General features: G+C 39.2%; 1 protein-coding gene across 1 annotated transcript in view; it reads right to left on the bottom strand.

Annotated features, from left to right (window-relative positions):
• Positions 1–4,115: 4,115 nt before the first annotated feature.
• lmx1bb (LIM homeobox transcription factor 1, beta b) overlaps positions 4,116–20,015 on the bottom strand; it is a 59,369-nt gene continuing 43,469 nt past the window's right edge. Inside the window, exons 4-9 of the mRNA XM_086076217.1 lie at positions 12,738–12,970; positions 8,923–9,101; positions 8,649–8,726; positions 8,215–8,281; positions 6,287–6,448; positions 4,116–5,273 (exon numbers count right to left, since the gene is read on the bottom strand). Of these exons, the coding sequence (XP_085932343.1) occupies positions 5,116–5,273; positions 6,287–6,448; positions 8,215–8,281; positions 8,649–8,726; positions 8,923–9,101; positions 12,738–12,970 (877 nt within the window). The 3' untranslated portion in view covers positions 4,116–5,115. The remainder of the gene's footprint in view (positions 5,274–6,286; positions 6,449–8,214; positions 8,282–8,648; positions 8,727–8,922; positions 9,102–12,737; positions 12,971–20,015) is intronic.

The following is a 20,015-nucleotide window of genomic DNA, read 5'->3' as shown; positions in this document are numbered from 1 at the left end:
TCAATTTGTAAGATACTGATTTTCAAGGAATGCATTATTTTTTTCTGACTAAAATATGAAAGAGCAAATGGTGACAACTTTTTGTCTTTATAGTGTAAAAGTGTTACTGACTACATGTTATCGTAGGTCGTCCTCTATGAACCGACACGTAGCTAGCTAACACTGCGTGGCTGGTTTAATTAAAGGTTTGGCTTCTTCTACAACACCAAATCACCTGGGTCAAAGTTCATCTGACCCAAAATGAGGGATTCATCCAATTGTACAGTCCATGTAATGCAAACAAAGTGTGCTTAGTGAAGTGCCATCCATGTTTACTGTCCACGGGAGCTTTTGTCAGATGTATTTACTCAGTATTTTGCCTATCAACATAGATTAAACAAACTTTGCAGGAACTGGTCCATCGCCAGATAGAGGCGCAATGTTACTTGCAGAAGTTGGCAAATGAATATTAACATGATTAATTTGTCTCTTTGAGAAAAGTAATGAAGAGCAAAAGTGGCAAAAGTACTCAGATTCTGTATTTAAGCAAATGAACAGATACTTGTTAGTAGAGTTAGACTCAATTTAACTTAAGATCACAAATCAATTAAGGACTTAGCTGTGCTTGACTTTACACCTGTCTAATTACATCTTTTTTAATATCATGTACACTCTAAAAAGAGAATTGTTGAACCAATTTAAGATTACAAATGGAATTGTTGACCAATTTAAAAAAATCGCTTGAATTAGTAACACATGATTGAATTAAATTAATCAAAAATAAATATTTTAATTTAATTAATTATGAGTTCAATAAAATTAATATTTTCAATTTGAATTAATGTTGGATTAATTTAATATATTTTGGATTAATTTTGAATTAATTCATTTCAGTGAATATATTACGTATAATGAATTAAACTTAATATATTCACTTTGGATTAACTTAATTAAATCGTTAATCATTAATTCAATTGTTACCAATTCAAGCAATTTTTTTAATCGGTCAACAATTCAATTGGTAATCTTAAATTGGTTCAACAATTCTCTTTTTAGAGTGTAGGCTGAAAAAGTTAACGACTATTTTGACAAAGTAAGGTTTAGAAAGTATGTTTTCAAATGAAGAGAGTAAAAGCGAAACATCATCAGAAAAATAAAGTAAAGATTTACTTAAGGACAGTAAAACAGATGCGATCTTCAATATTTCCCACCATTGACAAACATGGCTCCTCTTGTCACAGCACTCCGCCTCTGGGGATCCTCACCTTGCGGTGTTACACGTGAAGAGATTTTGTAACCTGGCTGTCAGATTGATAGTGCAGATTTAGTGCTGGAATGCTTCAAAGCGTTGACGACATCACATGCTCCTTTGCTCGGAGTCGCCCTTTCACAGTGAGAACATACGGCGTTGCGAAACAGCAGAAATGATTACTGGAGAGTTTTCGGAATCTGTGTGATCATGTGACTGGAAGCCTACATGAGTGCGGTGACGAGCTGTCAAGGAGATGCAGGATGAAAACGCGTCCAGGTGGCACTTGCAAGGAGCCGCCAGACAAAGCCTGAGGACCTGGGCGAGGTTTACGCTCCACTGTGCTAAAACGCAACAGCCACTCGTTCTTGTACTTTTACAAGAACATCACATGCTCCTTTACGATTTTTATTACGATTTTTAAACATTTTTTTTTTTACTTCATTTGTTTATTATGAATTCAATGCTGTTGCAGGTTGTTGGTGTTGCCAGGCAATATTTGTGTGTGGCCTGTCCAGTGGCTACCACCACTGACAGATATATTTTATTAGAAGGATTAATTTTAAACAAATAATATATTAGCTGATTATGTTGTTACGAATCACTGTGAATCATATTTTTTAACTGAACCGTGATACAACATTAATTTTGACTGAACTAGTAGTAATTGGTGAAAATTGTGTTTGGTCCTGGACTGGGTTATCCTCAGTTGTATGTTCATTATTGTACTTTCAAACCCGTGTGGTAAATTCAAAACCATTATTTAAAATGTAGATACCAGACTTGATCTAGAAGTAAACAAAACTATAATCTTGGGCACTGTTTTCATAGACAGCATCTTTGTGAAAACAGGTGCATCTTCATTTTTGTGCCGTTGCAAGTGTACTTCATCGTGTCTGGGAATTTGGCAGACTACATTGCATCATGCTGGGCATTCTGGCACAGTGAGGTATTTTCTGTTGCACGTTCATGGTACGCCTGACAATTTGGTGACTGAAAGCAGACAAGGACTTCAGACCTTAGTGAAAGCAGGTCTAAGTTGTGGCGCAGGTCGTGCAACATGATTTTGGTCAGGCACACGGACATCTGCTTGGAGTTCGCACTTTACATTCTTAGATTTTTATTCATGGCCTCCAATCAGTCTATTTCTGTTTCCACAATGTCAAAAACTGTGCACGCCTCTCCTGCACCAAATTTAAAGGGAATGATAGGAGCAGCTTCCACTGGCCAGGAAATAAATTGGCTGTTTTCACTCCCACAATGGTACCTGGATCCGTCTACGAAAATACCAAGAGAAAGACAACTCCGTCCTGCAGACAGTTAGACTGCACATTATGCTAGTCTTACACTGGACACAAATATAGGGCCCCTTATGTTAGATATGCAAATCATTAAAAACAAAAATAAATTATGCATCTTATATAGACATACTGTATACAGTATATGAAACACATCCACCAAACATGGAAAAAAGTTGTGACTTGTCTGTCTCATTGTATTCTTTATGCAAGTCCATTCATTTTGTCAGAATCTGTGCTGTTGTAAAAATTTAATACGGCACAGGGGACCCCCCTTTAAGTCTTTGGGCTCTATATTCAAAGATTGTGGTAAAAATGGCTGCATCTTGATTTTGGTGCCTTGTTTGGGAATTTGGCAGATGGCTCTGAACCATAGTGGGTGTTCTGGCATACCGTGGGTGCTTCCTTTGACATGCGCCCGGCTCGTCGGACAATTTGGTGACTAAAAGTCAACTAAACTTGATACCTTCTGGAACCACGTCTAGTTATTGGCGCAGGTAGTGTAATGCGATTTTGTTGAATTTGATCAATTGTATCTATTAATATTTGTAAAATCTCTGAATGCGGCACAGCTATGGGGCAGTAGTTGATAGTTTCAGCGACAAGGACGATCAGGGTGTAAGGTGGTCTCCAAGTACCCACTTCAAAGATCTGTGATCTCCATGACCAACTTCACATCATCCGCCCAACAAATCAAGTGTTCATGTTCACGCCCACAACGGCAGTAAACAGCCATTTGTAACTGCGCCAAGCTATCATCGGCTGCGAAAATTCCAAAGCTTTGTCCAGCTTGCCTCCATGCAGAGTGAGATAGCTGGCTGCAAATTCTTGCACTGAAAGTTCAAGTTTAACCTCTTAAAGTTTAAGAAGGAAGCAAAGTTTCTGCTGAACATTTCTCATTTTTATTATTTAGGCTGAGGGTTTTAACAATGTTAGATGTAAAACCTTCTTTTTAAACATGTATGGCAGTTATGGCCACTGATGGTATAGGGGTTCCTATTCAGTTACACTGTGAATGCTGCCTGTCTCCATATTTGCCCTGTGATTTACTGGCGACCAGTCCAGAGAGTAGTCTGCCTTTTGCCCAAATTCAGCCGCAATTGAGAAAATAGAAGGAAGGATGACAGTTCTGAATGGTACAATATAAAACAGTATAATTTCTTCATGGCAACATATGTAATATATGTTGTTGCTTTGTTATAAATATGTTATTATCTTTATTATTATGACCACTCTTGTCATAACTCCTCTATTTCCATCTACTTCCTGATAATGGTTCGTTTGTTTCACTCGTGCTGTTTTTGTTTGCAGTGTCCACATTATGGCACGAGTAGCAAGGTTTATCCTAAACAGGAGACTGACGTCCTCATCTGGCCTCTCGGAGAGTGAACCATATTAACCTGCTGTCAGTTTTCAAATCTGTGGGTGCTTATACTGTATTCTCTGTTGTGAAGGATTTGTGCATCACTCAATTATTTGCCTCATTTGACAGAAATGAATCAACCTCCTTCAGTAATTATGAAACGGAAGAAATATGATAATAAATGTTCTTTTCAATTCGGTACTCTGAATAAAGCAATTTGTTCAATGTTATCAGGAGAAAGACATTGTTTATTCATCAAACCAGTCAACTTTGGTCAATTAGCAACTTTAACATTTTGAGAATGCACATATGACAATGACATCAAAGACTTTATGGTCTGTACGAAATAAATAGCACATTGCTCATTTACAGCTTGGCTGGGGAAAAAAAAGGGTTAATCTTCATATTAAAATGGCACACAGATAAATTGTGAAACTTGTGAACTCACTAATTGCTCAACAAAAAAAAGTTCTCCTTTTTAAATAAAGCTTTTCATTTTTAATATGTACCTTCAAGAGCCTGTTATAGTTAAATAAATAGAATGTTTTCCATTTTTAACATGCACATCCAATTTGCCTCGGAAAAGTATTTACATTTCACTGATCTGGCTAGTCCACCATATTCTCCACTATTTTAGTTATTTTTTTTAATTTTTTTTAGTCCTCTTAACGCTTCTTTCTCACCACAAACTCTCAAACATACACAAATGTACAGCCACGCTTCCAGACATGCTGCACCTATTTACTATTAACACAATATCTAGTACCTATCCATAGTGATCAAAAAGCTAGCGGTAAACATTGCCAACAATGTAGTGTTAAGAAGAAACCAAACCAAACACCTCATCTTAACCGGGGGAGACGAATTAGAAAAGTTGTGTTCACAATTGATCATGCACTGTATAAATTGACGCTGTTATTTGGTTTGAGAGTGTGTCAGCGGCTTTAATAGCTACGTGTGAACAAAAAAAAAAGAAAAAAAGAGTAATACAGTATCTCCTGTTAGGGATAAGCCATCCTATTGAATGGTTTCTAACAATTAACAAGTATTTTTGTCCCAGGAATCTTCACTGTCCTACAAGTGGTTTTGCAATGTCGGCGTCCACACATAACCAGGACGCTTTCTTCTGTCGTGTCTGTGCTTGTGTACAAACTCCCCAGCGCCAGGCTTTAGGTAGAGATGCGCAGTTTGTTCTGTGCTGTTTTTTGTTTCTTTGCTCTGTCCTTTCATGACGCAAAATACGAGTTTTGCATGGAGTACAGGCGGTCGATTGGGTTTCCCACGCGGGCCTGCATGGAGTTGACTTCCGACGACGCCATGAAGCAGTCACTTAGGCTGGTTAAAGATGTGTCACTGTCTATGTCGTGGAATGCGGAATCGTTACCTGTGTGGGGGAAAAAAAAGTACAGGAATCTGTCACCGCTAAGAAGCAGAGGGAAACAAACAAACACATGCAAAATCAATGTAATCTTGCGACTGATGATAGCGTTGGGAAATTATAATTACTAATCGTCACTATGAGAAATTGCGTTTTTGTGTCATCACAATTGTGAAAACGGTTTCCTCAGATATCAAAACTCACTTTTTGCTGCCCTCGCTGGGACAATTGTGCTCTGTGAGGGCGCATGTAAACAAGGGGCATCCTCCTAAAAGATCTGGCTAATAGCAACTGTTTACGCCTTTCATAAAACCGCAACATGTTATTTCTCTAAAGGGAATAGTTAACTTTATTACACTCTGGATCTTAATGATAGTGCACAAAATGGGGACAGTGTTTTGAGACATATCTTTTAATGCCTTGCCAATATTGTTCTTTTCCCCAAACCGAAGGAGAGTGATGAGACCGGGGATTTAGGTTCTTACTATCAAGAAGAACTAAATGGAGGCAAATTATAAGGAAGTTATGAACTTGAGGAAATGGTCCCTCTGGGGTTTGTTGAGGACATCACTCCGAAAAGTGTTGTTCCAGTAACATCCTGTGGATTAAAACTTGATTGACTGATATGATCCCCTTCCTCTCGTTTGCAATTTAATGTCTTTGCAAAAATCTGTGAGTAGTTGCGCTCACGTCCTGATGTGCTGGCAGATACTCCCCCCCCCCCCCCCAGTCTTTGTTTGCGTTGAGCGCCGTCTCCTCACACATGTTTTTAACCGCCAACATCATCAGCAATGGGATGTTTCAAAACTTGGGGGCAGAGATTTTGAAACCACATGATCCCCAAAAAACAAACACGTATGTGTATGCTTGTGTTATCTCATGTGGGAGGAGAAGTTGCTGGCACTTAAATCAGGTTGCTGTGGCTTGAAAATATGTTCCACGCTGGGGGAGCCATGAGATTGATCAAGGGGGGGGACAGACATGTAAGCGGGGGGTTAGCGAGTATACTGGATGCTCACCATATGGGTTCATGTGGTCCCCGGGCATCTGTGGGGGGGTGAGCCCCTGTTGGAAGGGGTCTGTGCTATAGCCATTCTGATCCATGGCGACCAGCTGCTGCTGTGGCGGAGGCAGAGGTGTGAAGGAGCTCATCATCCCCTCCATTCGATTTGACATTACTTCTGCAAGAAAGTGAACACGCGTAAGGGCAAAATTGCAAAATGTTACAGACATGTAGGTGGCCTTGAAAGATGATATATTTCCTGTGTCTTTTTTAGAGGCACTCATTGGAATTCTTTATTTTATTTTTCTAATTCAATATTTCAATCAATTTAATATTATTGTAGAACACAACACTTTTTATACTGTAGTAAATGTTTAAATTTTTTTGTATATTGTACACAATATTGCAATATCTACATTTTTTAATTAGTTTTAATAACGATATGTTCCCTATTACATCCTTATAGTGGTTTTCTATTTCTTTTTGGTCTAAGTTACCCAATATGAAGAAATCCTTCTCACCAATGATACAAAACTTTTACATTGGGGAGACTTTTACTCTTACTTTTACTTTTACTTTTACTCTCTCTCTCTCTCTCTCTATGTATTAGGGGTGTGCATCTCTCAAGGAAAGACAATTTGCTACTGTTTCCGATGCGTGGGGTGTGAAACGATTCAAGGTTGGTTTGATTTGAAAGTGGAATGATTCAATTCAGTTTGAATCAGTGGGATTATAATTCCATTCAATATGCTACGGCTCAGTTCAAGAGGAGATGATACAAGCATATTTTTGTTGTCATTTTACATACATTTGAATGGACTTGCCAGTACAGTAAAATGTGCCATTTCCTTCTAAGACATATCTCTCCAATAAAAGATGATTAGATACGTGTCTTGATTTGATTTGGTTTGGTTCGATACACTCACATTTTAAATCAAAAAACGATTCTTCGGTTCAAAACAGTTTTGTTACACCCCTAATAAATACATGAATGAATGAATGAATGAATGAATAAATAAATAAATAAATAAATAAATATCCTATTATTTGGATGTCATTAAAGGTGTAGAATTCTGTAATGATTTATTTAGTCATTCTACTGATACTAATGAAATGGGGAAAAAAAGGTTCAGTTCTTGTGAGATAGTGACAACCTCCAAATTCCTAACTGGCTGGCATGCCTTTGTTAGTGTTACCTTGGTAACCTCCTGAAACACACTCGGTCACAGCCCTATGTTGCTTTTTCAAACACTGTTCTTAGCAAAGTGACTGATGAAGACACATTTCATGTCCAATTTCTGGCACTCATTAATGGAATGCTATCAATTCCCCACATTCTTTAACATTGACATTTGATTTCAAAATTACATATAACAACTTTAAAATTACTTTTTGTTCACACTTTAGAAATTTAACACCATATTTTTTTCTTGAGTGAATTAAACCTAATTGTGAATAATAAAGAAACATTAGGGGAAGATCATTTTCAATTCAGCGCTTCAATGATATTTTAGTGCTACTTTAGTGCGTCTATGTTATATGCTCATCATGTCTTGACTTGTTCACATAAAACATCCTGCATGTAATATCTCTGTCATAAGAACATGATTAAAATGTAAAATTTAATGTAAATATTTTTAATTATTTTCTTCATTAGAACGATTGTAATTTATGGTGTTGTGTGTAATGTGTGTAGTCTACTCTAGTGTGAATAAAGACAAATATTACCATGGCACAATAACACATGATCAGATCCATACACACACTTTTGTGTGCTGTTGATTATGTCTATTGAAGAGAATAAGAATATATTCTATATGATATGATATAATATGCACTGTATATAATATTATCTTATAAAGGAATAAGACGTTTTGATTCATTCAAAACACAAGATATGCAGCACTTGAGAATGAAAGCTCCTCGTGTGTACTCAGTCGCTACCTTGCCCAAGTCTCTGGGAATTCTGTTGTTCTTGTTGTTGCTGCTGTCTTCTGGCCAACTTCTTCATCTAAACGAAAGAGTCAAAGTTGTGAGGAACTCCCAAAACTAACATGCGCCCTTTAATTTACAAAGGATGCTTCACGCTCTTCACCCTGGCGTGAACTGCATGAAATCTGTATCGGAGTGCATTTCATTGTCAAGTATCAAAGGATTTCACCAGATAGTCATCGGCCCGAGGGAGGGCGTAGACATTTAGTGCATCAGTGCGCTAGATTTGCAACTTCAAGTGATATTTCTTTCCTTTTTGCAGTCGTGAAAGGAATGCAGTGATAACTTTAACACGCATAGTTTTGGTGATTTATTCTCTGGGCTCTTTCTGTAAATTCAAGATGGAAAAGGGCTGTTTCGTACGCAAATTGTTTTGTTTCTCCCACCTTAGCTCTCTGGTTCTGGAACCACACCTGGACCACCCGGACACTGAGTCCCGTCTCCGCAGCCAACGTCTCCCTCACCTGAAGACAGTAATTTTGAGCGTCATGAACAGCATGCCATTTGATGCTTTTCTACTTTTATTACACCAGCTTCAAATCTCAATGGGTTAAAATGAGACTTGTAGCTTAGTTGGCTCTCTACTACGCCCGTGGTGATCAAAATGAATGAAGTTAATAGATATTATTGTTGCTGTGATCCAAATGCATCCCCACATACCTTCCGGCAAGGTTTTGAGGACACCTCAAAGGAGGCCTTGAAGGCTCGTCTCTGCTGAGTGGTCAAAATGGTCCGTGGTCGTTTGGGTCTCCTGGGATCCTTGCTGTCATCCCCTTTTCCCGGGCCTCCGATGCTTCCTTTCTCAGGCTTGATGTCCAATTCCTCTTCGTCACTTTTTTCTGCAAAAAGGTTTGCATCATCAGTTTCTGTTTGAACTAACGACACACTTTGGTCAGTGACAGCTTGAAGAACCACTATTTGGTTCTTCGCTCTTCCAGGGGATTCACACACCACCACAAATGCATAATCAAAGGAGAAACATGTGTTTTGAATATGGCTATCAATTAGTTTCAAAAGAAAACTGCCACATGCATGATTGCACTCACACAAGTCGGCAGCATGCGCTTGGGGTGCACAGTGAAGTATGTACATTTGTCACTGAACTGGACATTGTGTCACTTCTAACATATTGCCCTCAGCTTTAGCTGATTTGCACAAAATCAATCTCTGATAAGAATACTATGTTAAGTGTAACAAAGGCGATGCTTGAACATATGGGGAATGCATCTTCTATAACAGTGGTTCTGAACCCCACCAGTTTCCATTCACCGAACACTTTATTGAAAAATAAAATACGTTTTTTTTTTTTCAATTTGAAGACAGAGTACTCGGTATAGGGTTTACTGGTGAACAAAATGAACAGGGAAAGTTGCCCTTTCTTTACCTTGAATTCAGAAAGTGTTGTGTTCTTGTATTCCCAGTTAGCTAGTTGTGCTGGTCTCGAATTGCTCAACTTGGCATTGCAAACAATGCAGTATAGGATGCTGACTCCCATCACTCAACTCATCTCTATATTTAAAGAACACTTTATAATAACCACTGCTGTTTTCTCAAGATGGAACCTAGGGGATACAATGAAAACAGCAGAGGCCCCAGAGTTGAACCCTGTGGAACACCATATCTTCCGTTCTACATGTGAATTCATATTGCACATATTCGTCCGACCACTTCCTTTTTTTGGTCGACATAGTTAGTATGAAGGGAATACAATAATAAAGAAATCATACAAAGTACGATCACAACAGTCAACTACTGAGCATACCAAATTACCTGTAGTACAGACAGGCCAAGCAATGTAGCATGTCTCACCTACAGCCTATGATGGCCAAGGGGGGCATATCATCACAAATCATATTAATCGAGTGTGTGTCTTGACCTCCACTGAACCCCTTAAACTGACTTGCCGAACCCCTGGGGTTCGATCAAACCCAGGTTAAGAACCAATGTTCTATCATGAAGCATAAAAAAAGAGCTTTAGACCTGAACATATTGCTATGTTTTTATTGTCAAGAGTTAGAAATCTGACCAAAACAGAAAGATAAAACTATGTTATGGACACAATTGTAATAGGATTGTACCATTTACATTGTTTTAAAGTCCAGTTTAAATGGAATGAATCTAACCAAAATATGAATCAAGATTTTTTTCAGGAGAGACACACGTGATGTCTTATATACGCAATACTTAGATACGTAACTAACTACATTTGTCCATTGCAAATATATATTCTTCTGTCTATCACATAGCGAGGTTAACCTCTGCTCATGTCAACATTTTCTCCATCTTGAAATTTGGAGACATGCACAAAAGCCTGTGCGATACTCCGGGACACGAGCGAACAAGGATGCGGCAGAGCAAATATTCCCACAAGTTGACAAAAGTTGACATAGGCACAGATGTATTTGACAAATTCCCCGCTTTTGTGCATGTTTAAATGTGAGCCAGATGGTAGTGAACAGTGAGACTTGGCGGGCTGCCTCATTGTGCGAGGAGGCTATAGGCGAGGAACACTCGAGCTGATAAGAGTGGAGATGCAGGCGTTCTGCAGAAAGGCCCCAAATCCCTCTGTCACTCACCATGATACAGTGATTTAATTCTTTCCAGCACCCCAGCCTGCCCACGCACGGAGAGCCATTAGAACAGAGGGGCTTGGCTGAGTCCTGGATCCACTTCCTACTGTATCATAAACTTGCGCTCCCTGCTCGAATTAGAAAGCTACAAAAACAACAGATCAAGTCATGTTGGAAGCTTTTACAGCAAGTGATGTCTGTTAAATTGCAGCTAGATAAAACACGTTTAAAAAAATAAATAATTGTATGTCTTTCCTATACGGTCACGGACCGCATCTTGAGGTATACCTGCGCTATCCAATAAAAGCTTTATAGCTACTACGGATTTTCTCAAATCTTTTGTAGGGGTGTTGGCAAGAAAAAATGCATTTGGTGCAACTCGCAATAAGGTGCACAATCATTTTTGTTTCAGTTTTGTTTAGAATAGATCAATATTACTATATTAATCCTTTGGGGGAAGTTGAACCGTCAGAGCAGCAGTATTCACACAGCACGTATTAATATACTACAGTATATACAAACGAAAAGAAAAACAGGACAGCACTGAGAATGAATTGAAATCATTAGAGATTCAGATTTAAAAGGCAACCAAAATATTGGAAACTACAGCACTTCAAATTATAACCATACTAATTAAAATATTAAGACACTCTCACTGCCCCCCACCCCCCCCCCCCCAAAAAAAACTGCCTCCACCTACAAAAGTAAACATAACATGTTAAACTATATGTAAGGCTCTAAATATTTTTTTCTTTGCAGAGCAGATTTGTGAATCAATGAGTTTCTAATTTTGTGAAACAATTTTGTTTTATTTCTATCTTTTTTTTCTCAGGTAAACCCAGGGGCCTGGAGCAGGGGTTTATGTGATCAATAAAAACATGACAATATAAAGAAAGGTATGTATTTCTTAAATTCACATTATGTAAAGCAGCAAACTGTATTTTCTTGTCTAGAAACAAAGCTGAAACTGATTTGCTGTGGCGACCTCTCAAGGAAAAAGCCGAAAGTTAATGAAGATTGTGCAACATCAAAATTCCAAATCAAAACACGGGAATCTACTGTGAAAACGAACACATAACAATAGCATTACTGATATTATAAATATTGATACTAATATACTTTTACCTTATATGCCACTCCTCCTGGCTGACTTACTGCATACCGTAAATTAATTTATGTCCGGTTGTGGTTCATTTTAGTAAGTAGATTTTTCTCTCTACAAGACAAGAGGAAGATCTCTACCTTTTATTCCTCCAGAAAAAAAAAGGTTCAATATTGCTATAGACAATCTGGTGACTTGTGATTTTGTTATTCCTTTGGCTGCTAAATGCAATTTTGGTTGCGAGTTCAACACATTACACTGAGCAGATATGGTAACTTCCTTTGCTAACCATTCTCCACGTCTGCTCATTTTTGGCTAGTTGCTTATAGACCGCAATGATATTGTCCTATAATGTTTTTATTTCCATCACTTGTGTGTGACATAGTAAGGGGAGCAACTCTACAACGTAGCCGCAAGCTCTACTAGCTAGCTGGTGCGGCGCAAGTAGCTACTCGCGCATGTCTCCAGCCTATATGTGTCCTTCTCATTCTCAGATTTGCTATTCAATGCGTTTTGATGAGGTGCAAAATGCTAATTGTTCCTCGCAAACTGTGATACAAAACCGCTTATTTCAAGCCTTGTATATTTTGCTTGATGGTACTAGATGTGTGAGCATACTTAATGTTGTGGTCAGTGTGTGTGTGTGTTATAGCATGTGGACACCACTTGACTCCAGTTCGAACCTTTGAGCTGGCTATCACTGCAATGGCACAGCACGCACATAACCCAACGCCTCGGTGTCATGTGATGATCACACCAGGGTGCTGTTCTCACACTGCTGTGAGAAGGCGTGCAGAGCTCACCTGAGTCGGAGTCATCTGGGCTGACCGAGCTGAGTAAGTCCTTCTCCCTCTCGTAGTCGACCTTGCACAGCAGCTGACCCTCCTTCAGGACAAACTCGTCGCCCTTTCGCAGCTGGCGGTCGCACACGCAGCAGCAGAAGCAGTTCAGGTGGTAGACACACTCCAGGGCTCGCATCACAAACTCTGTAGGGGAAATCTTCTCCAAGCACCCGCTGCACTTGGTTGCAAACAACCTATGGATGAAAAAAAAGAGATTTGTTTTTTCCTCCAAAATGCTGCTATATATAATCATTATGGTATTTACCTCGGCTAACAACGTTGTTTTTTTGTTTTTTTTATCTCCCTATGTAGTTAATGTCCCTGACATATGGTCCATGAAACTGCGGAGTCTCATTAAATATTGTTATAGATATGGGAAAGATCCCAGATTTTTTATTTCACTTTACTAGCTACACAATTTGTAATTTTGATATAATTAAAATGTATTCAAACTACCCTTTATCACCGAATCTGTTTATAAGTAGAAAAGTTCAACACACACAAAAAAATGCTGGGTTGTTTTCCTAACCCACTGACTGGGTAGCTGTGGATTTTGAGCAGATTGGCTTACTTTTACCCAAGTTTGGGTTAATTACTTTGACCTAACAGACTGTGTTGAAAATTGGATTTGGTTGGGCTGAACAGCTGAAGCTGGTTGACCTTTTCGGCAGTTTTGTGTACTGAAGTTTAATATAACATTCTAAGAAGAGTTTGTTGGCAGCTGGATGGCTCAGTGAGTTACGTCGCTGACTTTGGACACACAAAAATCCCGGTCGGGGACGGAAAATGAGTGGGATGCGACAGGAAGAGCATCCGGTGTAAAAACCACATCATGCAAGTGACTTGCTGTGGCAACCCCTGACAGCGGAAAGTTGTTGCTGCTTCTTATTCTTTGAAAATGTTTGTAATAGTGATTATTGTAAGCTGTTTCATGGTAGCTTTAACACATCAGTACGGGCAGTTTTTACGCCTTGTTGGATCATAATCTTGACCTAACGTGCTGATGAAATCGTCAACCCAATTCACTGTTAGAATTAGGTGTTCTCTTCTTATTCACAAATCAGGGAGAAATAGAATGCGAGATTGCCAGGCAATTGGTGAAGTGTCTGCAGTGATATGAACACCTGATGTGTCACGATGAAGAAGAATCTAAGCTGAAACGAAAAGCTCTAGATTTACCGTTGACTCTACGTTCACACGCTTATCTATGGTCTTGCATTTTGGGTGTGACCTAAACGAGATCATGGATACCAGCAGTCAAAATGAGGGAACGCCTTGGGATCCCCCTCAGAAGAGTTGGAGAAAATAATTGGGGAGTGGCTCCTCCTGAAACTCAACAACATATAAGCGGAAGAAAATGGTTGGGTGGATAGTTCTTTTCTTTTTTTCATTTTTTTTTCAATTTCCCCGAGAATAATGCACAAATCAAACATACTGTCAATTCATCTCTTTAAATCCATATTATTGTTCCGTCCCCAAGTGGGTCTGTTACTTTTATAAATGATTGACCAATCTAAAGTGTTAATGAAGGTGTTCCAATTCAATGCTGATTCTATTTAGTTGCATTTGGCCTTGGCGAAGGTCTGTGTTCAACTGAGTGTTATGATTGCCTGTCCTGTAACTTTGCTTAAGAGGCTTGTGGGTTCAATAGACATGAGGAAATGGTATGAGTATGGCGCTTTGTGTCACTCTGACCCAGAAAATTCATAATATCCTGGTAAATGTTAAAAAAGAGGCCAAAGAGTAATGACCCCAAACCTTGAATGACAAGCGATCAGATTTTACTATGAGATACAATGACATGTTTGTTTCATACCAACACAATTGTAAATGCATCAGATAATATATCCGTGTCCATGATTCATTGCTGCCTGCCGGGTGTCACATCTTATCTAACGGTGTCTCCGTGCTTGCAACACCGCCTCAGTCATCTAATACCTCCATCTTCTTTTGTGGTCATTCAGCAAGATGTTTGCATTGTTTTATTGGTGACTGTGAGTCATTTAATTTGTGCTTGCTTGTTCAGATGAAGCCACCTAAGATGGAGCAAGGAAGCAGCGAAGCGCTCTTGATGCGGTCCAGCCGCAAAGCCGGATTTATTAGCGGCATCTTTGTTTATCCTGGTCAGGAAGACAGCTGGCAGCCGCCTATCTATTTGTTGTGTACATCTATTTCATTGTGCGACGAAGGGAGGCAACAAGAGGACTATTTAACATCATCGACAGTTTCGGGGAAGGGATGAGCGATGGTGATGAATATAATGTGTAAATATGAGAAGAGGGTTTTGTCATGGTAATTTTGTTCTTGGTGCTGATTGAGTGCTGATAGGGTGCGTGTGTTTGTCTGTCTTAACACGTGTGCAAGCAGCACCGGGCAGCTGTATGCGTGCTGGAAACAAGTGTGGTTTCTATTGTTGTCTATACGCAGCTCTTTTGAAATGATTGCATCACTATTGCTCAATGGAACAAGCTATTTATGTTACCTTAATTACACATCAACAATTGATTGGTTATTTTACCAGATCAATTATAATCCGGTGTCGGTGCACTGTATAGAACTTCTTTATATGTTATTAATCTTTCAGCCTTCATTCAGCAACAAACTAGCGCTAGCCAGTTTTTATAAAATCCTATAATCTTTCATTTATTACAATAAGTTAAGAAGATTATTATTTAACTATGGAAAAACCTCAAGAGTAAAAAAAAAATGCTAAAGTGACTTGCCAATCTGGATATATCTTCTCAACAAACCACCATTTCTGTCTGCTATAGATAAAGGGCTAAATATATATATATATATATATATATATATATATATATATATATATATATATATATATATATATTATAATACTGTAATAATAATTTGAAAAGGGTAAAGAAAAAAATTAAAGTGTTATCTCTGTCTGATAAAACTGAATATTCAGGGTAGAGTTTGACATTTTTAGAAGGATTAGTGAGTTACATGCTAGGATCAGTGGAAATAAGTGATGGATCTCTCAAGACAAGTTCCCAGCTCTAATGTTTAGCTAATGATTGACGGCTTAGGCTAAGAAAGAGGGTGAAAAGTTGAGGAAATGACTTGTTAGCGCGGTTTTGATATGTCCAGGATTGCGCATTCACCTACAGCCGCTCTCTCAAATCTTCTCATCTAGATGAAAACATTCTCATTCAGGCCCCTCGCCTTTCTTCTCTTCCGTGCACCGAGTCTAATCTTGTAAGCCATTATTTTTCTATTTCCCCTCTCTGTCACTTTGCATTATTTTTGCTGCTGTAATTCCTATTCGTCCCTTCTGGAATCTTCCTGTCCTGCTTTGTCCTCGACTCTAATCCGGACTTTCTGCCTGTTTTCAGGCCATGGTCCCCATTCTCTGCGGGGTTCAGATGGAATAGCCATGCATGACGCCCCTTCTATGGCAACCACACCTCCACAGGAAGGCAACGGCGACTTTTCGGATGGGCAGAGAGGGCCTTTGAGAATCTGGCAGCAGAAGTAAATCCTTCTCTAAGGAACAAGGAGAATTAGCAGGGAGCAGTGGACTAGGGATTTAACCCTACCCCTCTCCTTTGAAAGGCACAGTCAGGCCCACTCCTGCGGCTCGCCACAATCAAACAGAAGAGGAGAGGGGAGGTGGCAGTGGGGAGAGCAGAACACAAACTCCCTGAATGACACAAGCAGTGGATTGTGGAGGAGCCTAATCCCACTTTAATACCTTTCCAAGTTCAGCTGCTAAAGAATGCTCTTTAAAACAACACCGCTGTGTGAGCAGTGAAGGTTGACCAGGGGAGGCACGCCATTCAACCTCCCCAACATTACCTGATTAGTGGTTTGAGGTCCGGGCCACTGGGCCAACGTGCCGGCGGGAGGCAGCGGAGAGGACATAAAAAATGATTTCATGTCGACAAGAAGCATAACTGTGGTAACGTTAGGTTCCATACTGGGATGCCCCTCTTCAAAAAAGGAGACATTCGCTCAAAGTAGCCTTCATGAATGCACGGCTACTGCAATTTTTTATCAGTTGACTGATCGGTGTTATCATTTATTGTGTTAAATAAATTAATACATGAACATTAATTCAGGTAGAACATTTAGTTTTGCTCTTCATAACCCTTTATCATTATATTGTGCAAGTACACTTTAAAAACAGTTGGGTCAAAAATTAACTAAATGGGTTAAGAATGGACTGACCCAACTTTCTTTAGTTTAGAGTTATTTAACCTAGAAAATGTCATCAAATCCACAAAGAAGCCCACTTTTTTGGGGTTGTTTTGTGGGTTATTCATTTGACCCCAGTTTTTGGGTTAGTTGAATGACCCGATTGACTTGGGTCAAAAATGAACCAACCCAACTTTTTTAGTTATATAACCCAAAAAATTGGGTCGAATTAAATAATAATCCAGAAAGCAACCCCTTTTTGGGGTTAATTGAATAATCCAAATGAATTGGGTCAGAAATGAATCAATCCAACTTTTTGGGTTTGACACAACTTTCAAATTAATTAACAACCCACAAAGCAACCCAAGTTTTTTTTAGATTGTTTTGTGGGTTATTCATTTGACCCAATACTTTTCGGTTAATTAAATAATCCAATTGAGTTGGGTTCAAAATAAACTGACTTTTTTTTGGGGGGGGGGGGGGGGGGGTATTTAACCCGGAATGTTAATAACACACACAGCAACCCAATTATATGACAATTCCTTTTTGACTCAACTCTTTTTAAAGTGTAGAATAAGGCATAATGTTGTGGAGCCTGGTGAGGGTGGATGGATGGATAATGTGGCTAGTCAGTATATGTCAATGTTACAGCAATAAATTATATATTTTGTATAAAATGGTTTGGGAAATTTTGTCCTAACCTGACTGTGGCGACCTCCTTAGTAATACATGAAAGGTAGATATTAACTTATTTTAAAGACTGAACTCCAACCTATCTTATTCTGGTTGAAAAGGGTGTTGGTATATTTTTTCCAAGCTGTTGAAGTCAAGCTGTAGTGACAAACTTCCAAAAGTGATTGTTCTTTTTTTCTGACATAGTGTCATATCCAACCTCTACGTGAACCACTAGCTGACCGCGTGGATGCGCAGCTGCCTGCGTAACGCGACTCCAAATGTCGCAGCGAGGACCACCAGCATCAACAATTCCCATCCCGCCTTTGGCTTTCCTCCTCCCACACCTGAGCGCACGGATCAAGGGATGAGCTCCTCCTCTGTGGATCAATGGCCGCATCTCAAGCAGAGAGCTGTCAATATTTACCTTGGTGTCCCCGACGGACTCATAAATGAAAGAAAAAGGGCCCATCTCAGCACATGGCTTGCTCCCAGAGGACTCATCATGTCCTTCTTTTTAATCCTGTGTCCACATACCTGTAATCCCTTGTCTGTTCTTTCTTAATTTATCTGTGATGTGGTTCATCGACTCTGACAGATTATCACACTGGTGGTACGGCGGTGTTTTTAGTAAATATAAAAAGACACAGCCAAGAGTAAAAAGTATTATATAGAAGACAAGGCCATCAGGGAGCAGCACTTATTTTGTCTGATGAACACTTCAGTCTGGCCAAGTGCAGCTGAGAGACTTCAGCATCTTCTTCCCCCTTTTTACAGGCACTCTGGAAAACTATGCACTCTCCCTTTGAACAGATTATAGGCAACTTAAAGTGTGACAACATCTTAAGCTCTCACCACATGCTGCCAATGATTTCCCTTCCACAGACATTACATTTAATGCTTCTGCTGCAGTGATAAGCATCAGGAGGACTGGGCAGGATGAAAGAAAGTGAGAAGCATAAAGAAAAAAGAAGGGGGACGGCGGGGTGCCGAGTTGATCATGCTACATTTAGCAACACGTGCGACACATTCGGATTTTGCTGACCAGTACTCCGAGAAATACCAAAACAGTTTCGGGAACAATACGCCTCGGCCTCTTATGTCAGCGACTCTCATCCGAGCCTGAGGGGATAAGGATTATCCCGGCAGCAGCTGTAAACTATTACTTTTAAGATTGTTTTGGCTAGGCAACCTGTGGCCACGCCAATCATACTAGGGTGCGACATGATGACTGTGCGATCGGTCTCAATAAGGTCTCGGGACAGGATGGGTGACACGCCATCAGTAGTCCACTCACATTTCTTAAGTTTCTTTTTTTGTTGTCTTTCCATTTTGCTAAAGATACATTTAGGGACAGTTTACGGATTAGGGACAGTTTACACATTATTTTGGTAATTTTTCAGGCACATAAGAACATTTGAAAAATTGAAAAAGTGGTTGGACATCACCATTATTATTTTGTCAACAGTTGTCTGTGAATAGTGTCACTGTGCATGTGTTAAGTGTTAAGTCTCAGCTTCTGTATGAACAGGGGCTTTTTCTTTTTGCTTTACAACGTTGCTGTTACCATGCAAAAGACACAAAAGAAAGCAATGTTCCAGTTATATCATTAAATGTGACAAATGGTATCTACAGGAACATGACGAGTTTCACTTAAATCCGAAACATTTGATTCATACAAAATGTATTTGTTATGTAGAGTTAGGTCACCCCTGCTACGCTTAAAAAGCACCACAAATTAAGCTAATATGACAGTATCATTTCTTGCAGAGTGAATGGAAAAATTATATATTTCAAAAGAATGTTAAAGAGAGCGTCAACTAAAACATTTTTTAACAGTATGTTGTATGTGGCCCCACTGGTCCTGATTAATGGAACATGAGCTAAGCAGCAAATCCACTCTGACCAATCATGGCTCACCTGTATCCTGAAGCTGAGCAATGATTGGTTGTGGCAGCTGTGATGTTATTTTCAGTCGACAGCAAGTATAAAAATGGCCGCCCCTTGTGATGGATCAAAATGGATGAATTTTGCTGCTCCATAGAACATATTGTAAAGAGAATGAAGAAAGAAATAAATAAAGAAAGAAAGAAAGAAAGAAAAAAGAAAGAAAGAAAGAAAGAAAGAAAGAAAGAAAGAAAGAAAGAAAGAAAGAAAGAAAGAAAGAAAGAAAGAAATGAAAGCTGTACTCATGAATGTCCCACAAAAATTGATACGATAATGTTGTCGGGATAAAATATCTCAGCGGCTGACCTTGTTTTATATTATCAGCATTTCTCTTTGGACTATAGATTCATAGAGAGTAATGAAGCCAAATAAAAAGTGCCATCCTTCTGCTCCCAAGGGCGAGCTCCAGTCAGCTCTAAAAGCTGCTTAATCACCATCCCATGCTTACAACATTAGCATAATAAT

The sequence above is a fragment of the Leptonotus elevatus genome, chromosome 5, assembly GCF_054856555.1.
Source record: "Leptonotus elevatus isolate MCC_2025b chromosome 5, RoL_Lele_1.0, whole genome shotgun sequence".
In the NCBI taxonomy this organism is placed as follows: Eukaryota; Metazoa; Chordata; class Actinopteri; order Syngnathiformes; family Syngnathidae; genus Leptonotus; species Leptonotus elevatus.
The sequence above is the reverse complement of the archived record's forward strand: the minus strand, read 5'-3'. Positions and strand labels throughout refer to the sequence as shown.